Here is an 18,904-nt window from a genome sequence, read left to right as displayed (position 1 = left end):
TTAAGTTGTGCTATAGCAGCTAATGGTAATTTTAGAAGAAATAACAATTTTAAAGATAGTCACCGCAAACGTGTGAAATTGTGCTTTTCCTTGCGCTATTTGTTGAAAATGATGACTATTTGAAATTTTACTCATAGAGAATTTGAAATGTCTCCCAGAAGAGTTTTTTGTATTAATGTGCTAGGGTCAAAGGGGGCCAACCAAGCCAGCCATCACATTGTCCTTGTGTTTCCAATAGGCAGTGTTGTGTCTGTATCAGTTGTGGTTCTCCATTGGAGGGTGTGGTTAGCGTCTAAAAGTTTCCTTGAGAAAGGTCAGGAGGAGAATCAAACCGGGGACCTCTCTCATGCTAGGAAACTGCGCTAACCACTGGACCACTTCTCCTCCCGTTGATGGCTTGTTTATTGTGTCACAGTAATTGGTCAAAGTTTCACATCTTGGAGCACACTTTCTCATATCTATCTTTGTTTGTCCTCACCTAGACGAAGTAGAGGGCGCCTCCTCCGCTCAATGAAAAGGTCTATTCTAGATCGACCCAAGACAGAAGAACAATCACGGGCAAAAATTTCCTAGCAAATGGCCAGACGGTCAGTCTGAATAGCAAAATAGGGTCTCAATAGAGCTTTGAAGATCTTAACACATTCACCAATTAAAACAGGAACCAAGGCAAGCCAAATCACCCTCCAAAGTGCGGCTTTTGATGTTTCTATTCATTTGAGCCTTACCGCAGAAATTAATGAAGATATCATGGCCAATGTCTCTTGCTCATAGACTTGTCCACGGATATCTAAATTCCCCTCTGTTTTGCCAGAGGTCCTGCTCTTCTATTTTTTTGTCGCCTGAACGAGTCACCCTGTGGGATAAAAACAACAAAACTATCAACAACGCAGCATTGGATCCCTTTAATCCCTTTGATCACTTTTTCAGCCAACAAATCTTATTTCAAATTGAGTTTAGATCAAACAGGGCGAAATTGTTATTGACTAAACATCATGGCTAGTGCATTGCCCGCTGATGCGCCTGATACCGCCGCCACCTGCTCCTCCTCCTCCTCCACGCCCACTAAACCACCCACCTGTCTCATCGTGTTGGGCATGGCCGGTTCCGGGAAAACCACGTTTGTCCAACGTCTCACTTCAGGTAGGTCTTCATAGTAACCACTCAATCCAATCGATGGGTGGTTGAGATCGTTCGATCTATGAAGTCCGGTGTACGGTTCACCCACCCTCAGAAAGAGGCCCGGGTTTGGGTCTTGCTTGGGCTGGCCTTATATATCAAGTGAAGACTGTGATGGGCAAATCATGATAAGCCTTGTGTACATATGGAATGGCGGGTCTTGGCATACAAGTCAGATAATCGAGATCCTAATTGTCTCTGAATATGAGTTATAAGAGAGATGACATCTAAATAGTTTCGAAATCAAGCGATGCCATGTGATATATATGCAAAGTTATTTCTTAACGTCAGCCATGAAATTCGTGTATTGTTAGATGAATTTTGAAAATTACGAGTCGAAGTTTGGTTCACAGGGTAGAGCATTAGACTGTTAACTTTACAGTGAACGATTCACTTGAGGCTTTTGTTTTACTGTTGACGAACTTGTGAACTTGCCTCTCATTTTGAACCCGTGTATTGATCAGTCAAAGAAAAGATAAAATGTCAAAAAATCAAATTGCGTGCCTACTTTTAGGTTTGACTTTTGGTTTCTAGTTGAGAAGAATGAAGATATCGCATTGTGAACGAAGTTTTCCAAGTAATGTAACAAGGTTCAAGAGATTGCAATTTTTGGTGCTGTTGAGACACTGTACCATTATCTTCTCTTAATTTCAATCCTCTTGACACAAACAAGGTGACAGATCCTCCATTAGTATTTTTTTTAATGTTCATTTTGGGATGCTCAAAATCAAACATTTTTTTTTAACTCTTTGATGCCGCCTCTTCATTGATACTAGAATGAAGAAGAGTTTATGATTGGGTCCTGCCTGTCGTTTTGGCAGAATTTGCCATGAACTTACGCTCTCCTTGTGACAAGTAGCGGGTTACCGATAACATATCGATAACATTTGAAAGGCTGACGATGCCTAATATCGCTCTCACAAACCTGACTTTCCACATTTCAGATCTCCACGCCCGCAAGAAATCACCCTACGTGATCAACTTAGATCCGGCGTGTTTAGAGGTACCCTACCCAGCCAACATTGACATTCGCGACACGGTCAACTACAAGGAGGTCATGAAGCAATACGGGCTCGGACCCAATGGCGGCATCGTGACGGCCTTGAATCTCTTCGCTACCAAATTTGACCAGGTCCTGGATCTGGTTCAAAAGCGCGCCGGCCTGAGCGAATTCGTCGTGATCGACACGCCCGGACAAATCGAGGTGTTCACTTGGTCAGCCTCGGGCAACATCATCACCGAGGCTCTGGCCTCTCAATGCCCCACCGTGGTGGTGTACGTGATGGATTCGGTGCGCTCCACCAATCCGGTCACGTTCATGTCCAACATGTTGTATGCCTGCAGTATTTTGTACAAGACCAAGTTGCCTTTTATCGTGGTGATGAACAAGATCGACGTGGTGGACAATCAGTATGCCGTGGAATGGATGGAGGACTTTGAGTTGTTCCAGGTCAGCCATGATCCGAATAAGCTCTTACGAGGGATGGCATTGAGATTACAATTATTTTCGATGCTTACAGGAGGCCTTGAGTCATGAGACGTCATATGTGAGTAACTTGGCCCAGTCACTGTCTCTGGCCTTGGAAGAGTTCTACAGTGTGCTCCGATCCGTGGGCGTATCGGCCATGACAGGCATGGGTGTGGACAAGTTCTTGGACAAGGTGACCGAAGCGGAACTCGAATATGAGACCGAGTACAAAGAGGAATACCAACGGCTCCGGCGCGAAAAGGACGAGGCCGAAAAAGTCGAGGAGGAGAGGCGAAAAGCGGGCGGGAAAAAATCGAGTCTCATTCACTCCATGCCCATGGAATCTGAATCGGCTATTTATTTGCGACATCCGGGAGATGAAGATCAGCCGGATAGTGAGGAGGAGAGGGACGATGAAGCCGAGGAGGAGAGTAAAGAACGCGATTCATTCCAGAACTATCTAGCTCGACATGCTGCCAAGACCAAAGACAAGATCGATCAAGTCGCTAAGGAACCTGGCACGAAATTGTGATAGTTTGTTGTCATGAATCAGATCAAGTGTTTAAAACATTTACGGCCTTTGTCTTTATAAGCCGTGGTTCTTCATTCACTAGCCTTGTAAATGTGTGAAATCGAAACGAGCCGGAAGGTGAAGCAGCAAATTCAAATTCATTTCCGTTTCTTGAAGTTTTTCTTCTTGTTTCTCACATTGATGGCCACGACCCTGGCCTTCTCCTCGTTCAGAAGAGTCGTGGCCTTATCCATGGCTTCCTGATAGGTTTTCTCGTCTAGATCGTCTTCATCGACTTCCTCACTCGGCAAGTCTGTCTTATTGGCCTCTTTCAAAATATGCCGTAACTTCCGCTCCGCCTTCCCAGCCTCAACTAATGTTAGGGCGTGGCCCGGAGTTCCAGCTCGGGCAGTGCGACCCACTCGATGAATATAGGTCCGGATGAACTTGGGGGTGTCGTAGGAGATGACAAAATCCACCCGTCCCAAATCCATTCCACGGGCCAAGGCGTCTGTACTCACCAGAACCGTGAATTTACCCGCTTGGAATTGGTTCATGGTTCGCCCTCTTTTAGCGGACACCTGTAGGCGAAAAGGTCAACATCATTAGATAAAAAGACTTGACGAACACTTCAATTTCATAACTTGGAATACTTACCTGCGAGGACATCTCGCCCACGGAGAAGCCGTATTGCTTGAGCACCAGGCTGAGGTAATGGGCGTGTTCGATGGAGTTGGTGAAGACGATGGCCTTTTCCACCCGCTTCTTTCGCAAGAGATACGCGAGGATCATTGGCTTCTTGAGCGGATCTTTGACAATCACCAAGGCCTCGTTCAGCTCGGCGGGCGTGGTGTATTGTCCCACGAACTCTTGAGCGTCTTCCGAGATCGTGGCTTGGGATTTGTTTTCCAGGATATCTTTGGGCTTGACCACGGATGTAAATAATCGCGGTTCGAACAGATTCAACGAGTCGAGATACTCCGGATTCTGGCTGAGCGTGGCACTGAACAACAGCTTTTGCAATGGGATCAAGTTACGTTGAGCCGTGCACACGGTGAACGGCTGCATCCGGACCCGATCTAGTCCCACCCGTGTCTCCAGTTGAGCCAACCAATTATACTGGATATTCTCCATGACCCGATCGGCCTCATCAATGATCAAGTATCGCAAGCAGTGCCAATCCAGTCCCCGAGTTCGGGTCAAGTGATCCACCAATCGTCCGGGGGTGGTGATCACGATATCGGCCAATTGCTTGAATTGACCCGGTGCTTCCCACAACTCTTGGACCAGCTCGTTTTGCTCGGCTTCAAAGGCTCTTTGCGGGGTCAGGAGCTTGACCTTGAGGTTGGTGCCTTGGGCGTAGGTTTGGAACACGTGGAACACTTGACTGGCCAATTCTTGGACGGGTAACACAACCAGAACCCGCGGACTCGGGGCTAATCGTCGTTTGAGTGATTGGATAGTGGGGATGACATAGGCTAAAGTCTTGCCGCTACCCGTGGGGGCCGAAACGCAGATGTCCGAGGGGCGGAATAAGGATCCTTGGGATAGCAGTCCTGGGATGACTTGTCGTTGCACCGGGAACAGATTGTGAATCCCGTGGGCGCGGAGTTTGGCCACGGTGTCGGGGTCTAAACCGGGCATGTCGGCCACGCTTAATTGGTCTTGCTCAAAGTCCACGGTCACGACATTAGGATTGGTGAGCCAGGGGGGCAACACGCGACGCACTTCCGATTGACCCGGACCCAAAGATTGGCCCAACAATTGAAAGCCCGACTCGGCTTGGGGACCTCCAGAGGCCGGGCCTTTCTGGGTCTTTTTGCTCTTTTTCCGCTTTTTGGCCAAACTGGGCCCATCATGATCGTTCGCCTCATGGGCAATGGATACGGATTCAGGTTCGCCGAGGGTAGGGCCGTTCTGCGGGGGCGGCTGCTTGACCTGGGGACTACTGAGAGGGGTTGGCTTCACTTCATGTTTCTCTTCTTCTTGTTCCTCTTCCTCGTCGTCACCCCAATGTCGTGGGATTTGTTCCATATTGGTGGGATTGACTTGAACCCAGGCAACCTTTATATATACCAGCCCACCATGTGCTTGGGTTGTTGTTGTTTTTGTTTTGGTAGCACTTGGACGTGATCCCATTGAAAAGAGCGAAAAGAAGAACGATAGTGGGATTGTGTGTACTGTGTGTACTGCTTACTGATTGATTACTGATTAGTAGAGTCAGAGCATAAAATGTTTTTGCATAAAAAATATTACTCACATATTTTGGGGGTTTCGGGTCCAAAAAAAGGTAATCTTGACTAATGATATTCGGCGTCAAATGTAGACGACGGCGGCGCTGTTAGACGGCAAGAGCGCACGCGAGGGATGGGGAAGAAGGATTGCGAGACAAGCGAGAAAGGGAGAACGTCAGTTGGGGGTACCTACGGTACGGAGGAAAACAGGTCTCTCAAGTGACCAGGACAAGATAGAAAATAGTATTATATAGTACTGTCTAGCGAAAATTGGGTGTTCGTTCTTATGCTCAATTCTATTTAATATCTCTTTTTTTCATTACATGATTTCCGTGTACTCCCTCAAATGAAATTTGTAAACCAATCATGTGATTCTTTGAACAGTTTGTTGTAGTGGGTTTAGCCAATGAAATTACTCACTTTTACTCACGAACTGTTACTCTCCCTTTCATTGGGTGCATGACGGTATGGGCGTGGAATTGATGCTCTCTAAGTTAAGTTAATACTCCATGGTCAAAATTCCCTATGCATGTAGACTGTAAGGGAATTTACTTGAAATTTTGACATTACATTTAAGTAAGGTAACAAACGAAGCATGGTAAGGCTAGGAAACTAAATTTCGGGCTTTTATTGTGAATTATAACGAAGACATAAACCGAAAAGAGATAATTTACGCGAGCTGGTCACTTTTTAATCGAGAAGGCTTGATTAGTGCACTCCTTGAAATTCTCTGGAGAATAAGCGTTTAAGCATTGCAGATTAGATCGTAGACGTAGACCTTCAGTCGTCACTAACACATCCGCTCACGGCTAAGTAGTCGAGATTGCAGCAAAGGCGTGCGCTCTTCCAGTCTAACAGCGCCGTCGCCTACATTTGACGCCGAATATCATTAGTCAAGATTACCGAAAGATGACTTCTGAGAACAAGGATCTTATTCAGTTGTGGATCAAATAAGACACATATAGGGCCGATCAGGAACTTGTTATTGGCTAGGGTTGGAGGTGTGAGGCTTTTTCAGATTCTTCTTCTCCTCCCTGTTATAGATATGTCAAATGAAAGTCAGCAAAAATGAAGCTGCAGTTGAGCTTGCCATAGCTACCATTATGGGTTTGATCCAGCCTAACACTGAAAATCATCAAGTGAGCAAAAGTGCCCTAAGGAATAGCACTAGACTCTTGAAAAGAATCAATTGTATACTGTACCATAACATCAGAATCACTTAAAAAGTGTCGCAATGTCAAACATTATGATAAAAAAGATTCAATGTCTTGTCAAAGAAATAAAAAAACTCAAAAGATCACCATGTATATGCAATTGTTTGCCTAGAATTTGGCAACAGAAAAAAGGCAACAAACAGGCCAAACAATAACCTTTCATGGTAGCAACGTTTTTGCAATTAATTACCTTGCTTCTTTCATTTCTCAACATTTCTTGTTTTCATCTTTTTCTCAACTTTTCACAATTGCTAATTTTTTGGTATTCTGTCAACTTTTACGCAATTTTTTCAACTTTTCCTCATTCTTTCCCAACTAACAAAAAAGTTCGGCCAAAATGACAACTGTTTTTTTTGGCAAGGTCTACTAATCAGGAGCCAGCATAGATATGGCAAGAATCTGCTCCCTAAGCATTGCAGGCTTAATTACTGGTGCTTGATGATACTATAATGCAATATTCATTTTCATGTTTGTGTTGCTTGATATTGATGACAAAAATAGCCCCTCTGCTCAAACGTCCTGTTGCCTATGTTTTGGAAAGTTTATTTGCAAATTTTTATGCAAATTCGCAGTCAATAAAGACCCTATTCATCTGCAATTTTTAACTGGCCCTTGTTTTATGCTAGGAAAAATAAACGGGACAAAAACAACAAACCAAAACGTTTTTTATTAACATAAAATCAACATATTTGGGTTGTTTTAAGCAACATAAAAATGACATAATTGGGCCAAAAATCCAACATATTTTGTCGGAGCCTAGCGATTACTGATGGATTGAATCAAGCTCTTGCAGCCAGTGAAGCAAAGTGCTGGATTACAATAGGATGACATCTGACTCAAACAACACCTAAGAGCTTGGTTATTGTTTAAATATAACCCCAAAAACTAACATTGCTATAGCAGGAATGGAGGATTGGTAAACCTGAATTAAGTCACTGGAAAAATTATCCTTTAGGTTTAATCATGTTCATCTGATTCTAAAAGACCTGGTTATGAAGTCTAATTATGAATGAGTTACTACAATAATGTGTTGCTACATAGAAATCATGACAAGGTCTGAAATTTAATGCCATTATTAAAAGACGCAGCTGATATGATCTTTGCAACTTAAACAAATTGATACGTTGAAAAAAAAATGAATGTTGTAAATTAAACATATTTCTGACTTTCTTAGTGATTAGGATTTTGCTTTCCTATAAATAATCATTACGGTATCTCTTGGAAGTTGGCGCTTAAAATGTTAAGCGGAGCTTGAGCCAGAAGGCGCCATTTTGTAGTCCAGAACCTTTGTCATTGAGAACTTGGAAATATTGACAACAATTCAGATTTATACTAGGGCTCTCTAGTAGGAGAGTGCAAGCATAAAAAGCGGCCCCTGACGGGTGCAGCCTCCAAGATCCAAGAAGTCAAAGTATATAACAATGGAAAATAATCCAAACCATTATTAGGTGACAATGCCTGCTCTAATCCTGCCGATGACTTTTTTTCAAAAGGAGAGGCAATGCAATGTAATTTCTTACTCAGCTGGTTTTTTTCCTTGCTTTTTTTCTTGAATTTGGAGCAATTCAAGAAGTATATTCAAATATTGACGGAAAGTCCAAGTAAATCTCCCAACTTCAAAAATGAATTTCAAGTGAGGCCATTTTGGATTGGTCAAGATTGGCCTGATTGGTCAGGTAAATGTAAATACTTAGCACTGAGTTTTTGAGAAAACTACCCAAGTCATGGTTTACGTATATTTGATGTTATTGAATCATATTTGAATGTGCTAGTTACTTTTATCTTATGTTAACGCCAAGCTGAAGTCTTCTCTGGCAACCCTTTTTGTCAAACAAAGAACCTGCCATCCGTTTATTGACAACGCCGGTTGAAGTTGGGTGTTTTACTTGGATTTTCCGTCAATATCTGAATATATTTCTTGAATTACTCCAAATTCAAACAAAACCGCAAGAAAAAAATAACCACCAGAGCAAGAATCAGCATGACATTGGCTCTCCTTTTAAAAAAAAAGTCGTCGGCAGGATTAAAGCACGCATTGTCACCTAAAAATGGTTCCGATTATTTTCTATTGTTATGAAATTTGGCTTCGTGGATCTTGGAGGCTGCGCCCGTCAGGAACAGCTTTTCATGCTTGTACTCTCCTACTAGAGAGCCCTAATTTACACCAGAGATGTTAGGATTACCTCGACTGCGTTTTGAACATTGTTACACCAGCTGACTGAAATTAGCGCCTCTACCATTAGAAACCAAACCCTAACAGCCTCTTAGTTGTGACTCATCTATTCTACAGTGTGCGCCAGCAAAACGCGGACTCGACTTTGCCGACCTCTGGTAGCTTTTACATTCGTTTTTGAGAAGTTTTGAGAAATCAAAAAATATAGTGCCAACAATCATCTATCAAATGAGCCGAAAAAAAGGGCCTGAGACGAACGGCTGCCGAAATGGAATCAAAACGGCACCTCGTGTCCAATCTGATCCATATATGTCTATACTCTTGGCCAATGCTTTATGGTAAAATGCCAGTAACATACAGGGTGGCCGGAGTGACGTCATACACAAGTGCTAAACTTTGGTGGCACGCATAGAAAACGAATCTATTTTGTTATGTATTTATCTATGGTGGCACGAGTCATAAGGCGAAAAGAAAGGCCCTAGAGCAAAGTATATAAGCTTCGGCTTTTGGATGAATGCATACATTTCTTCAAAAAAACTGTTGATATAGTGGCTGACTTGAATTGGGAATTTTGAATTAATCTCATGGATTATCAACATTCTTACCATCCTTACAAAATAGTTCATCTGGGCCTGGCCAAAAAACAACAAAAAGCCACGAAATGCCCGACCTTCGATGATCTACAGCCATCATAAGATGAAAGATTATCGGTATGGTCTTGACTAAAACTGAGATGAACACTTTTGAGGCAGAGGGAAAAGATGCCAGTACAGTTCAACATTAGTGGCAATCAAAATCTTTACACTTTCAATCCCCGCAAAACACGCTCCTACAGATCGAAAATTGCCACCATAACACTTCATTCGAAGTAATGTACCTCTTCCCCCAAAGCACACGACTTTGTCATTTTTGGTAAAAAGCGAGACTTAATGTAACAAATGCCAAACTGCCATTGTCCGAAGAACCCTATACCCATCATACATATTTCTTTGATTGCAAAACTTGAGTAAAATTGATCATTTGGCCTAAAAATAAATAATCGCATGCTATCCATAAACATTTAAGGCCCAGTTCCACTTTGAATTTATTCAGCCAAACATGTCATCGTTATCAAATCCGGGGGGTTGCATCTCATCCCCAAAACGCCTCCGTCCTATTCCTGGACCCATAGGGCCCCCCATCCCTGGTCCCATGGGACCACCCATCCCAGGATTAGGCATATATGGATGTACTGGGTCGAATCGGGCTCGAGGCGGGGCCATGAAGTTCCCCGGTTCGAATACCATTCCAGGTCCACCCATTCGTCCCAAGGGATCCAAATCTGACGAGCCCAAGAGCAAATCATCCCGTCTGAGAGGTCCCCGGGGCCCACCCACTCTCAAACCGGACGAGGAGCCCTGAGACTCATCCCGCAATCTGGAACTGCTTTGACCTTTGGCCTCTTCAGCTTTGGCCTCAGTTTCTGACGATGGCTTAAAAATCGGATCCAACAACTCTTTATCCACGGTTTTAGCCAATTCGTCCTTTTTGAGGACGTTTTTGTCACCCAAATCGACCCACTTCTCTGATTCCACGCTTAAGGTGGTGACTTGCTCATCGGCTACTCGGACAAGGCTCAATATCAAGGACGATCCGGCCACGATGGCCTTCAAAACATATTTGTCGGCCGTGGTCTCGTGATGTCGATATTTTAGCGTGTACAAGGCTGAATTATCTTTGTTCCAATCGGTCGGAAGCAGTTCAGAGGGCGATGGGTCCGATCCAGCCTGAAAATGGTCCCCATTACCCACACAACGAAGGCCTAAAGCCAACAGCTTCCAATGGGTGAAGGCCACCACCACATCGTTATGGGTGCTGATATCCCGTTCGGTTGACCTTTGAACGAGGTCCCAACCGAAGCCACTCATAGTCACGTTGGTCGGTTCAAAGGTCGAGGGGAGGGGATTCTTGGATTGGGTGGGATTGGATTCAGAAATCGACCTGGATTCGATCGGATTCCAGTAAGTTGGAAAGTTACTCAAGTCGTTTACAATGATTTTGATATTTGGATATACATCAACAAGCTCAGGGTGACCAGATTGGACTGGTAAGATATTAAGATTTAGAAGGTCCCTTTAAATTTGAGAAATTCTAGTAAGGTGGTTGTCATTTCTCTAACACATGCTCATCGTGTATCCTTGATCCTTGGATCCTTGATCCCAGTGAAAAATGTACGAATAGGATTAGGAAGTTTGAACGTTATCTTAAAGGTGAACGTTTTTGATTGCTCGTATGCAGTTTGGTGCTTGAGTTTTTGTTTTATTTGCGGATTATCATTTTCCTTGTGGAATAGAGAGGAGTAATCAGAAACCCTTCGAGCTAAGAAATGAATCCAAATGAAAAACTTAACCGTTATCAATTGGTAGTCATACACGGAAGGAAAACCCAGTCCACATCTCTCAACTCCGATTTTTAAAAACGAAATAGAGTTTTTGCAGCTTGCCTTCCCTACCAATATTTTCTTACTTATGGTTACTTTTGCCATCAAACTAGCAATATTTGAATGGCCCTCGTGAAACAACGCGCAAAAGGGCAGAAAAACGAAAAGCGTGGCCAAGTTTAGTGGTTTATTGTTTTGCGCTTTTAATAGAACCTCCCACCATTGCATGAGATTGCCTCACAATAATCAATTGAATGAAGCTCCATGAAAATGGTGCTATAAATCGAATTGGGCAGAAACAGTTTGTACTGCCCTTGAATCAACACAACTAAAATGTTTTTGTTTATTTTAGCTGCTTCTACGTCTAGAAAAGGCTTTAGTCATATCAGGTATCCGTAAGGTGTGTCACAACCAAAAGTATTGATTGTAAGCACGAATCTAGAAATTGATTGAAATGCACAATTTCACTGCATTACAAAAAAGATATTTCTCCTAACATATGCATTCAACCAGGTTGTTAAAGAGGGAAAAGTATTCATAATCGAAAGTAGAAACAAACTTTGAGCTTCACTGAAAAAAAATAATAATTCTGACACTCTTAGCCATGTGAAGAATGATGCAAATGTATTTTTATCAAGTGGCAAAAACAAAAACAAAATATATTATTCAGATAGTCGAATGACTATGTATGCTAACTCAGAACGAACATTTCTCCAAAGCAATGTTCAAAAGTCTGAAAACGAAAGAAAATAAGTCATACTTGTTTGTAAAAATCTTACTCAAATCGTGAAACATAGATTTTATGTTTAAGAATGAGCTACATTTTCACACCATAGGAACCTACTTTAGACACATTTGATGACGTGTTTCCAGAATTAAACTGGCAACTAATATACTAATGACTTGCTTTACTGGGTTCTAGGACAACTTGTCCTGGGATAAGTTATCGTGGGTCGAATTGTCCTTTCACTGTTTGACTATTTAAGTTGGACAGTAAAAATGTAAGAGAACTGCCTAATTATGAACTGCTTCAATAACAAAATCTCATTGCCATTTGAGCAGGTCTCTTTGAATACTTTCAGCATTCAATTTTAGCTCAAGTTCACAATTGGATTTCATATTTTCATGTTCCTGCACTTTTTAGATGTCTCTTCTTGATTGTAGGTGATCTACTCTGATTAATATTGCTAGATCCCTTAGCCTTATCCTCCTTGAATTTAAACCTTCAATCACTTGTCTACCCCTGCCGTACATTTAACAGACGCACTTAAAAAAGGTGTAATATTTTAGACATTTTTGTCGCCAGTTATCTGAAGACACGTATGATAAGTATTTTGTGGGTTTACAAGGGTTCTTTGGCGTTTTGGATCCTGACTTTAGTTATGGCTAGGGAGGGGCAAATAGCGTAAAACATGTTTTTTTTTCACTTCGCTTTTTTACACCTTTTTATTGTTATTTGGCAACTTTTTGCAAGTTTGGCTTGAATACGGTATCTTGAAAAAAAACACCTTTTTTTTTCTAAATGAGCCCTAAGAGACAGATAAGCCAGGTCTTAAGATAGACAAGTAAGTGCCCTTCCTTACTTCCTTCAGGCTATCTAACTTATTTCTTTGAAAAGAAAAAAAAACCACTACTTCTTTAATCCAATCATTGGCGCTGTTCTTTTGCTAGGAAAAACGAAAACAAAGGAATGGAAACCATTCTTAGGGCTCATTCAAGACAAAGTCATGTCAATTTTGTCAGAAATTGAGACAAGAATTCGCTTTTAAAAATGTCACCTTTCAAATTGGCTTTGCTTTGAACAGTAGATTTCAATATATCCTCTTTGTTGATTTTGTATTCACCTTTGGATATATTTTTGGCCTTATTTCCACTCTTCGGCTAATTTTTTGCCCTTTTTTTATCTCCTAAAACCTGGACTGTGTTGCACTTTTTGCCCTTTTCCAGTTATGGCCCATCGACCATGGGTCTCTTCTTGGTTCCACATGGCATTTCAACGATTTGTCAGTTGGTGGATGGATCGATCGAGTGCTCAATAGGGGTTATCAAACCTTTTGTTATAATCTGTTTTTCGTTTTGACAAGCCAAAATGTTTTGGTCATTTTGTATGTCGAACAATTATGAAAGATGCATTTCCCAATCTTTGTCTTTTTGTTTTCTGGTCTGTAAAGAGAAAGGTCGTTTTCGAGAGAGTTATGTTTATCCTTTAGGCAATATCTACACAATGGGGCCGATTATGTATAATTTGTATTTTTTTTAATAAGTTCGCACGTTGCCCTCACCTTATGCATTCTTGAAACTGTGACAATGAAGAATAAGATGTGGAATATTGTGTACGTTTCATGAATCGTATGCAGTTTGATTAGCCCAGGGAATTTAGCCCACTTCAAGCAAGAACTGAACTTTGGAGTTGCACAAAATCTGTATCATGGATGTTACGCACTTCCTTGCTTGAAAGACTTTTGCAGTTTATTCTGAAAAATATTGGAATTGTGTAATGAAGAATATTTCTAGAAAATAGCAAGAATGACAATTATTTATAGTATAGTTTCGTAGATGTTGATATCTATCTCTTTTCATCGAGGAATTCCATTCCTTACAGTGGTTAATAGGTTAAGACGGTCCTTCAAAACCCAAATTTAAAAAAACCCTTTAACAATTATCTTTTATTTGCGACTTACGGTCATGCCATGTGGTGTGTAATGAAATAAAATAAATATGTAAAACAAAAAACTCTTTATTGCGAGATCTTTCTCATTGGATCACAGGTTTGTTTTTACAATGTTACAATATGAATATATTTATTTTGTCCCATTCTGGGTTCTGGGGCCGCCATTCGAGGCGATGATCCACTAGAAAGGGGGCGGGGGGATCGAACCCATGAACCCTAGCTTAGCTCGGTCGCGCGTTAACCAACTGCGCTAGAGCCATCTCCCTTACTTGAATATATACCAGAATGGGTCAGCAAATAAAAAAAGATGGAAATGGAGTCTAATGGATGATTGAAAATTGTGATATCACAGATGAATTGACTCGATTTGTTTCCGTGCACATGAAAGAAATGAAGAGGCAGGGAGCACACAGTATTTTGACATGGTTTTTTTAACGAATTTAGAAATATTTTACCCGTTTTCTGTCTTTGAATCACGTGCTATATGTTGCCTTAAGTACTGTTTGCCATAACTCGTCGCCCAACTTGCCAGAAGAGAACCTATGGCTCCATCACATTAATCAACTTCATACATAAGCCAGCAAGCCTGATATTTTGGTCCAATTTGAAATCATAGCATTGGTCATGTTGCTGAACTTGACCCAAATTCTTCCCGTTTCCAGATCAGCGCTTGTGTTTTCGTTCCCGAGAGTAATTTTTTGCAAACCTTGAAACAAGTTCATGCATCTTTTAATAACACATGCTCTGCGATACCGAAATAACTTTGAAATTAGTTCAATCTCATTCTTCATCCAGTGGAATCGAGTTGATTCAAGCTCGAAATTGAAGGTAGATTAAACTATTTTCGAACATAACCTTTGTAATTTCTAACCTGCTTATTCCAATTTCCATACCAAAGTATCATAAAAACTTGATAGGCTTGCTGGAGTTTAAGAATGTTGCTAATAGAAAATGATTATGAACAATATGGACCTGGCTTAGAACAATTGTGCTTTGAAAGCATTTGTTTGGAATCTAAAAAGTTCCAATTTTCTCTTGCATACAAACCCGGATGTGTAGTTTGTACATTTCATAACATTCATGAAGGAAAACAGGGTCTATTTCTGGCTTTTTGATCTTTTCTTCGAAGTAACTTATGCCAATTCCCTTCTGAACAATTCCTTTCTAAGCCTCTTCCAATTTGGATCAAATATATCAGCTCTTCGCCAATCAAAAAAAGGCTTCTTTGGGCGTTTCCTGGGGGAATTTCGCTGATTTGTAACAATTTACGAGACAAGTTTCTTAATCAAAAAGAGAACAATAAAAAGCCAGTACATTTGGGACATGAAATCAATGACAAAATGGGCAAGAAAGTCTTCGAAAGGGGAGAAACTTCATTCATTTTTCAGCCTTCTTCTTCGTCATTGGATATTTCGAAGAGAACGTAATTTTGCACGAAAATGGCAAAGCAGAAAAAAAATCAAATCCTCAAAGGAAAGAAGCGCGCATCTTTTTTTTACGATCTTGGATTTTAGAGGCGACTTCTAGTTCCACCCTCGGTTTAAGATTTCAGTTGATAAGGTGGAAACACAAGGTTGCAAACAGATAAGCACCGCTGATTCGAACAATGTTTATTTTTGCAAAGGTACGAGGAGAACCGAACAAATGGAACGATTTCCACTCGGACCCACCCACTTTGAACATTTTGGGGGGAGATCACTGGCAAAACGCAAGGAAACGAGAAAAAATGAGCCAAAATTCAGATCCCATTTTTTATAGTTTGGTAGATGTTTTTTTTCTGTAGCAAAAAAGGTTTGAGAGCCATACACATACTCGTACAAAATGAGGTTCAGGCCAGTGTGCCAGGTTCCGGGTTCAACTTTTGGGAAATCAAGATGGAGCTTTGAGCATGGAACAAGATCTTTGCAAATGACAGTTGAAGAATGTAGCGTAATCCTGGCGTGAACTGCATCAACCTGAGTCAAGAAATGTAGGGCGAGAAGAAGAGGTGAAAGTAATTTTAAAAACTCTGAACACGAATTAATGAGTGGAGAATTCGTTGCGGATAAAGGCCAAAGATGGGCATGCTTCGTTCAATAATCGTAGTCTAAATTGTAGTTCCACCAACCTGCGTATGAGATTTATTCAAGCATATCTGTTTCACATGCAAATGTATGTCTCAATTTAAATATTAAAAACTCAAGATATGGGGCTTGTCAAGTGAATGTGTTCATGAACAACTGACGTTATTCCATGGAGTAAAATTAAAGACAGCATGCCCAGCCAAACCGCACTGTGCATGTATTGAATTTCGACATTTACTCCATTTTACGCCCTTGTCTAAGCAAATAACATTGTGGTATTGAGTCAGTTAGAGAGTGCGTTCACTGATTAACACCAAACATGCTCATTTAGTAGGGTTTTGTAACACAACTCGCTCAAAACCACTCAATTATTGAAAATTCAATGAGCGGACGGTGCGAGTTGACTGTGATGTTTGTCTTTGTTCTCCCTCCACAAAATCCCCAAAATCAGGGTGCCGGGCCACTTTGTTCTTTGAATTCCCTTCACCTAACGTCCCCTATAGCGGCAAAACAATAAAATAGAAGGCGGGTAATCATTTATGGCTGATAGTATTCCACTTATTAACAAAAAAAGTCAGAGAAAGTGAACTATTTAGGGGATGAGACCCACCCTTGCTTGAAGTTGTTTATTGGAGGGTCAACCATTAATCCTGTACCAAGAACTTTAAACTTTGCGACAGTGTTCCATTTCTCTTCCAGAACAGAAACTTGTCCAAACCCACATCCGGGATCGTTACTTTCCAAATATGGGGATAACAGTGTTGAAGTAAAGTACAGATGACGCTACGATACAACGTTCTGACTTCTGAAAGCACCCAAACCGAGTAATTGGTCCAAGGAATAGCTTATGAAAGCGCATATACACAACTCTGATCCAGTCATAATTATGGGGACCATTTCTTCTGACTGCATCATTTTTCACCAATATTTATCCTGAAATGGCTCATTAACTAGCCAAGACTAAAGCCGGCATGACTCCCCAAAACTCATGCAAATCAGGTGATCAAAACCCGGTCCAAGACTTTATAAGACAATCTCAAGATAATGCGAAATAAGTCCTGTAATATACTAGACATTGTGGACATCATCAACCATATATTATAATAGTTGGACTCATATAAAACTCCATTAGATGCGTCTAAAAGCTCGGAAATGAGGAAATGAGGAAAAAGATGCGGATGCAAATATCAAATGGATGGTTGAGAAATATAAATGATCCCGTTTATTTTGAGCGTGTGATATTACATGATTTAACCAACTGTTACAACGTTTGAAGTCAATTACAAGACTACTTAAGTGATTTGCACGATGATTGATCGTATTTTGAATGCTGGAAACACTTGGCACGCCCTACTTGCAGTCCTAGATCAAAACAGTCGGTCGGCTCTTTCAAGTGCTTGTTCACGTGTGTGAGCCTACAACAACAGTTCGTAATATTTCCATGCCTTCCTAACAAGCTATAGTAGAAGTAAAAATTCGCAATCGGAGTTTTGAGACTAATGACATCTCATGAAAAGAAAAACAAATAAATGGCAAGCATGGAGAGTTCTGGATTCGTCCTAAACGGACTACAAAGCCTATATCATTTGAAGGAAAATATTTCTGCTCTTATGCCACTTTTTCGGCTTTGTCTTAGTAATTGCTCGGGTGGATGCTTCATTTGTTGTTCAAGAAGTCTGGATTCTATGCAAATATCTTTGCACACTCACACATCTTGTTCATCTCGTAGTGATCGTCGTTCAACACCTCTTTGAGGATGCTCCTCCAATGTTTAGATGTTGACGAGTGCTGTTCTCAAGACTAATAATCGGACAGAGTCTTGGTTCTCAAAGGCTCATCTAAAGTTATGCTCATCTTCAAAAGCCTTCCATATATTTTATGGGTAACTTCCACGCCTATTTTTGGCTTTATCAAAGGCGGAGAACGGATCTCAGGCTTTACGAAACAGCACCACAGTACCGTCGTTCCTAAGCGCTCTGGTCACTTGAATCCTTTAAACAATGCCTTTTTGCATAAGTAGGCCAATGAATTTAATGGGACTACTTAGGGACAGGACTACTTACCAACTAATCGGAGCATTGGCTTACATGTTTCAATGTTTCATACTCACAAAGCATTAAAATATAAATCTACCCTATCACAATATGCACCCAAACCGGCTAGTGAAGTTATCACATAACGGTCCACTTTTGTAGAAGACTTGCTTGTATGCATTAGAAAAAAATTATTTTTGCACTATTTTGGGGGGATCTCTTTCGTTGATCGGATTGATCAAGATAATTATGATCGTCAATCGATAGTTATTAATCCAGAAAACGATTTGTTAGAATCATAATTCAATCGATTAAAGCAAGCATGAATAGAGTAAAAGTCAGGCTCAGAACACAGCGGAAACATGAAGGATAAAAAAAATGAGTAAAAATACAAGGTCTGTTTCTTATTGCTCTGAAATGGTTTAATGTAACGAGGCCTTAGATCGTTGTGCCATTCTCAATGGGTCAATATGGGACGGAACAATTTCATTACGCACTAAAGAAAAAAAATGCGCAAAATTGAGCTGCTTGTTGTACGAGACCTCTGGCCCAATGTTTCAAACCTTGGGTTTTAAGATATTCTCGTTTTCCACAGGCGCAAAGGTTTTCGTTACACTCTTGATTACAAGGTGTCCGCAAACCTTTTGGCGCATTGATGTTGCATTAGTAAAGCAAACAAACCCCGTTCATTTATTGAATATGTATCGCATTGAGCATTGACCTGATTATTCCCCTGAATCGAATTAGACAGCCATGAGGGGCCATTATTACTCCGACTACAGTAGGATCGATGCCAATTCTCAGAGAATAGGAGACCACAGAGACCGTATAACACGAAATGGCAAGTGGGTAAAAGTGTTAAATAATTCAAAAGATCCGTAGAATTTGCTTTGGCCCAATGCCAGACATTGCTGGAACCAATCGTGTTTTCTTCTCCAACCT

At 41.1% G+C, this 18,904-nt stretch overlaps 3 protein-coding genes across 4 annotated transcripts; 1 reads left to right on the top strand and 2 right to left on the bottom strand.

Moving 5' to 3' along the window:
• The first annotated feature begins 855 nt into the window (after positions 1 to 855).
• Positions 856 to 3,306, top strand: LOC131889462 (GPN-loop GTPase 1-like). Its single transcript, XM_059238568.1, has 3 exons — positions 856 to 1,140; positions 2,121 to 2,626; positions 2,697 to 3,306. The coding sequence occupies exons 1-3, from the start codon at positions 993 to 995 to the stop codon at positions 3,174 to 3,176; spliced, it is 1,134 nt and encodes a 377-aa protein (XP_059094551.1). The 5' UTR covers positions 856 to 992; the 3' UTR covers positions 3,177 to 3,306.
• On the bottom strand, positions 3,295 to 5,534 carry LOC131889460 (ATP-dependent RNA helicase DDX51-like). 2 transcript variants are annotated; one of them, XM_059238565.1, is made up of 3 exons: positions 5,416 to 5,534; positions 3,813 to 5,277; positions 3,295 to 3,736 (listed from the first exon to the last, which is right to left on the bottom strand). In XM_059238565.1, the coding sequence occupies exons 2-3, from the start codon at positions 5,187 to 5,189 to the stop codon at positions 3,314 to 3,316; spliced, it is 1,800 nt and encodes a 599-aa protein (XP_059094548.1). In that variant the 5' UTR covers positions 5,190 to 5,277; positions 5,416 to 5,534; the 3' UTR covers positions 3,295 to 3,313. The 2 variants fall into 2 exon arrangements, with proteins under 2 accessions (XP_059094548.1, XP_059094547.1); XM_059238564.1 differs by having other exon boundaries at positions 3,813 to 5,443.
• Positions 5,535 to 9,835: 4,301 nt separating this feature from the next.
• LOC131889463 (proteasome inhibitor PI31 subunit-like) lies at positions 9,836 to 10,696 on the bottom strand (the record flags this gene model as incomplete). The annotated part of the gene is given in 1 exon segment (XM_059238569.1): positions 9,836 to 10,696. A coding segment is annotated over 1 exon segment (819 nt). The 3' UTR covers positions 9,836 to 9,864.
• Between the last annotated feature and the right edge of the window lie 8,208 nt (positions 10,697 to 18,904).

Source organism: Tigriopus californicus, chromosome 10 (assembly GCF_007210705.1).
Source record: "Tigriopus californicus strain San Diego chromosome 10, Tcal_SD_v2.1, whole genome shotgun sequence".
Lineage (NCBI taxonomy): Eukaryota > Metazoa > Arthropoda > Copepoda > Harpacticoida > Harpacticidae > Tigriopus > Tigriopus californicus.
The sequence above is the reverse complement of the archived record's forward strand: the minus strand, read 5'-3'. Positions and strand labels throughout refer to the sequence as shown.

Excerpts from the sequence above, each read along its gene's own strand:
- LOC131889460 (XM_059238564.1), bottom strand. The coding sequence starts at position 5,294 with ATGGGATCACGTCCAAGTGCTACCAAAACAAAAACAACAACAACCCAA. Across the intron at positions 3,737-3,812 it reads TGGGCGAGATGTCCTCGCAG|GTGTCCGCTAAAAGAGGGCG; the intron begins GTAAGTATTCCA and ends TTTCGCCTACAG.
- LOC131889462 (XM_059238568.1), top strand. The coding sequence starts at position 993 with ATGGCTAGTGCATTGCCCGCTGATGCGCCTGATACCGCCGCCACCTGC. Across the intron at positions 1,141-2,120 it reads TGTCCAACGTCTCACTTCAG|ATCTCCACGCCCGCAAGAAA; the intron begins GTAGGTCTTCAT and ends TCCACATTTCAG. Across the intron at positions 2,627-2,696 it reads AGGACTTTGAGTTGTTCCAG|GAGGCCTTGAGTCATGAGAC; the intron begins GTCAGCCATGAT and ends CGATGCTTACAG.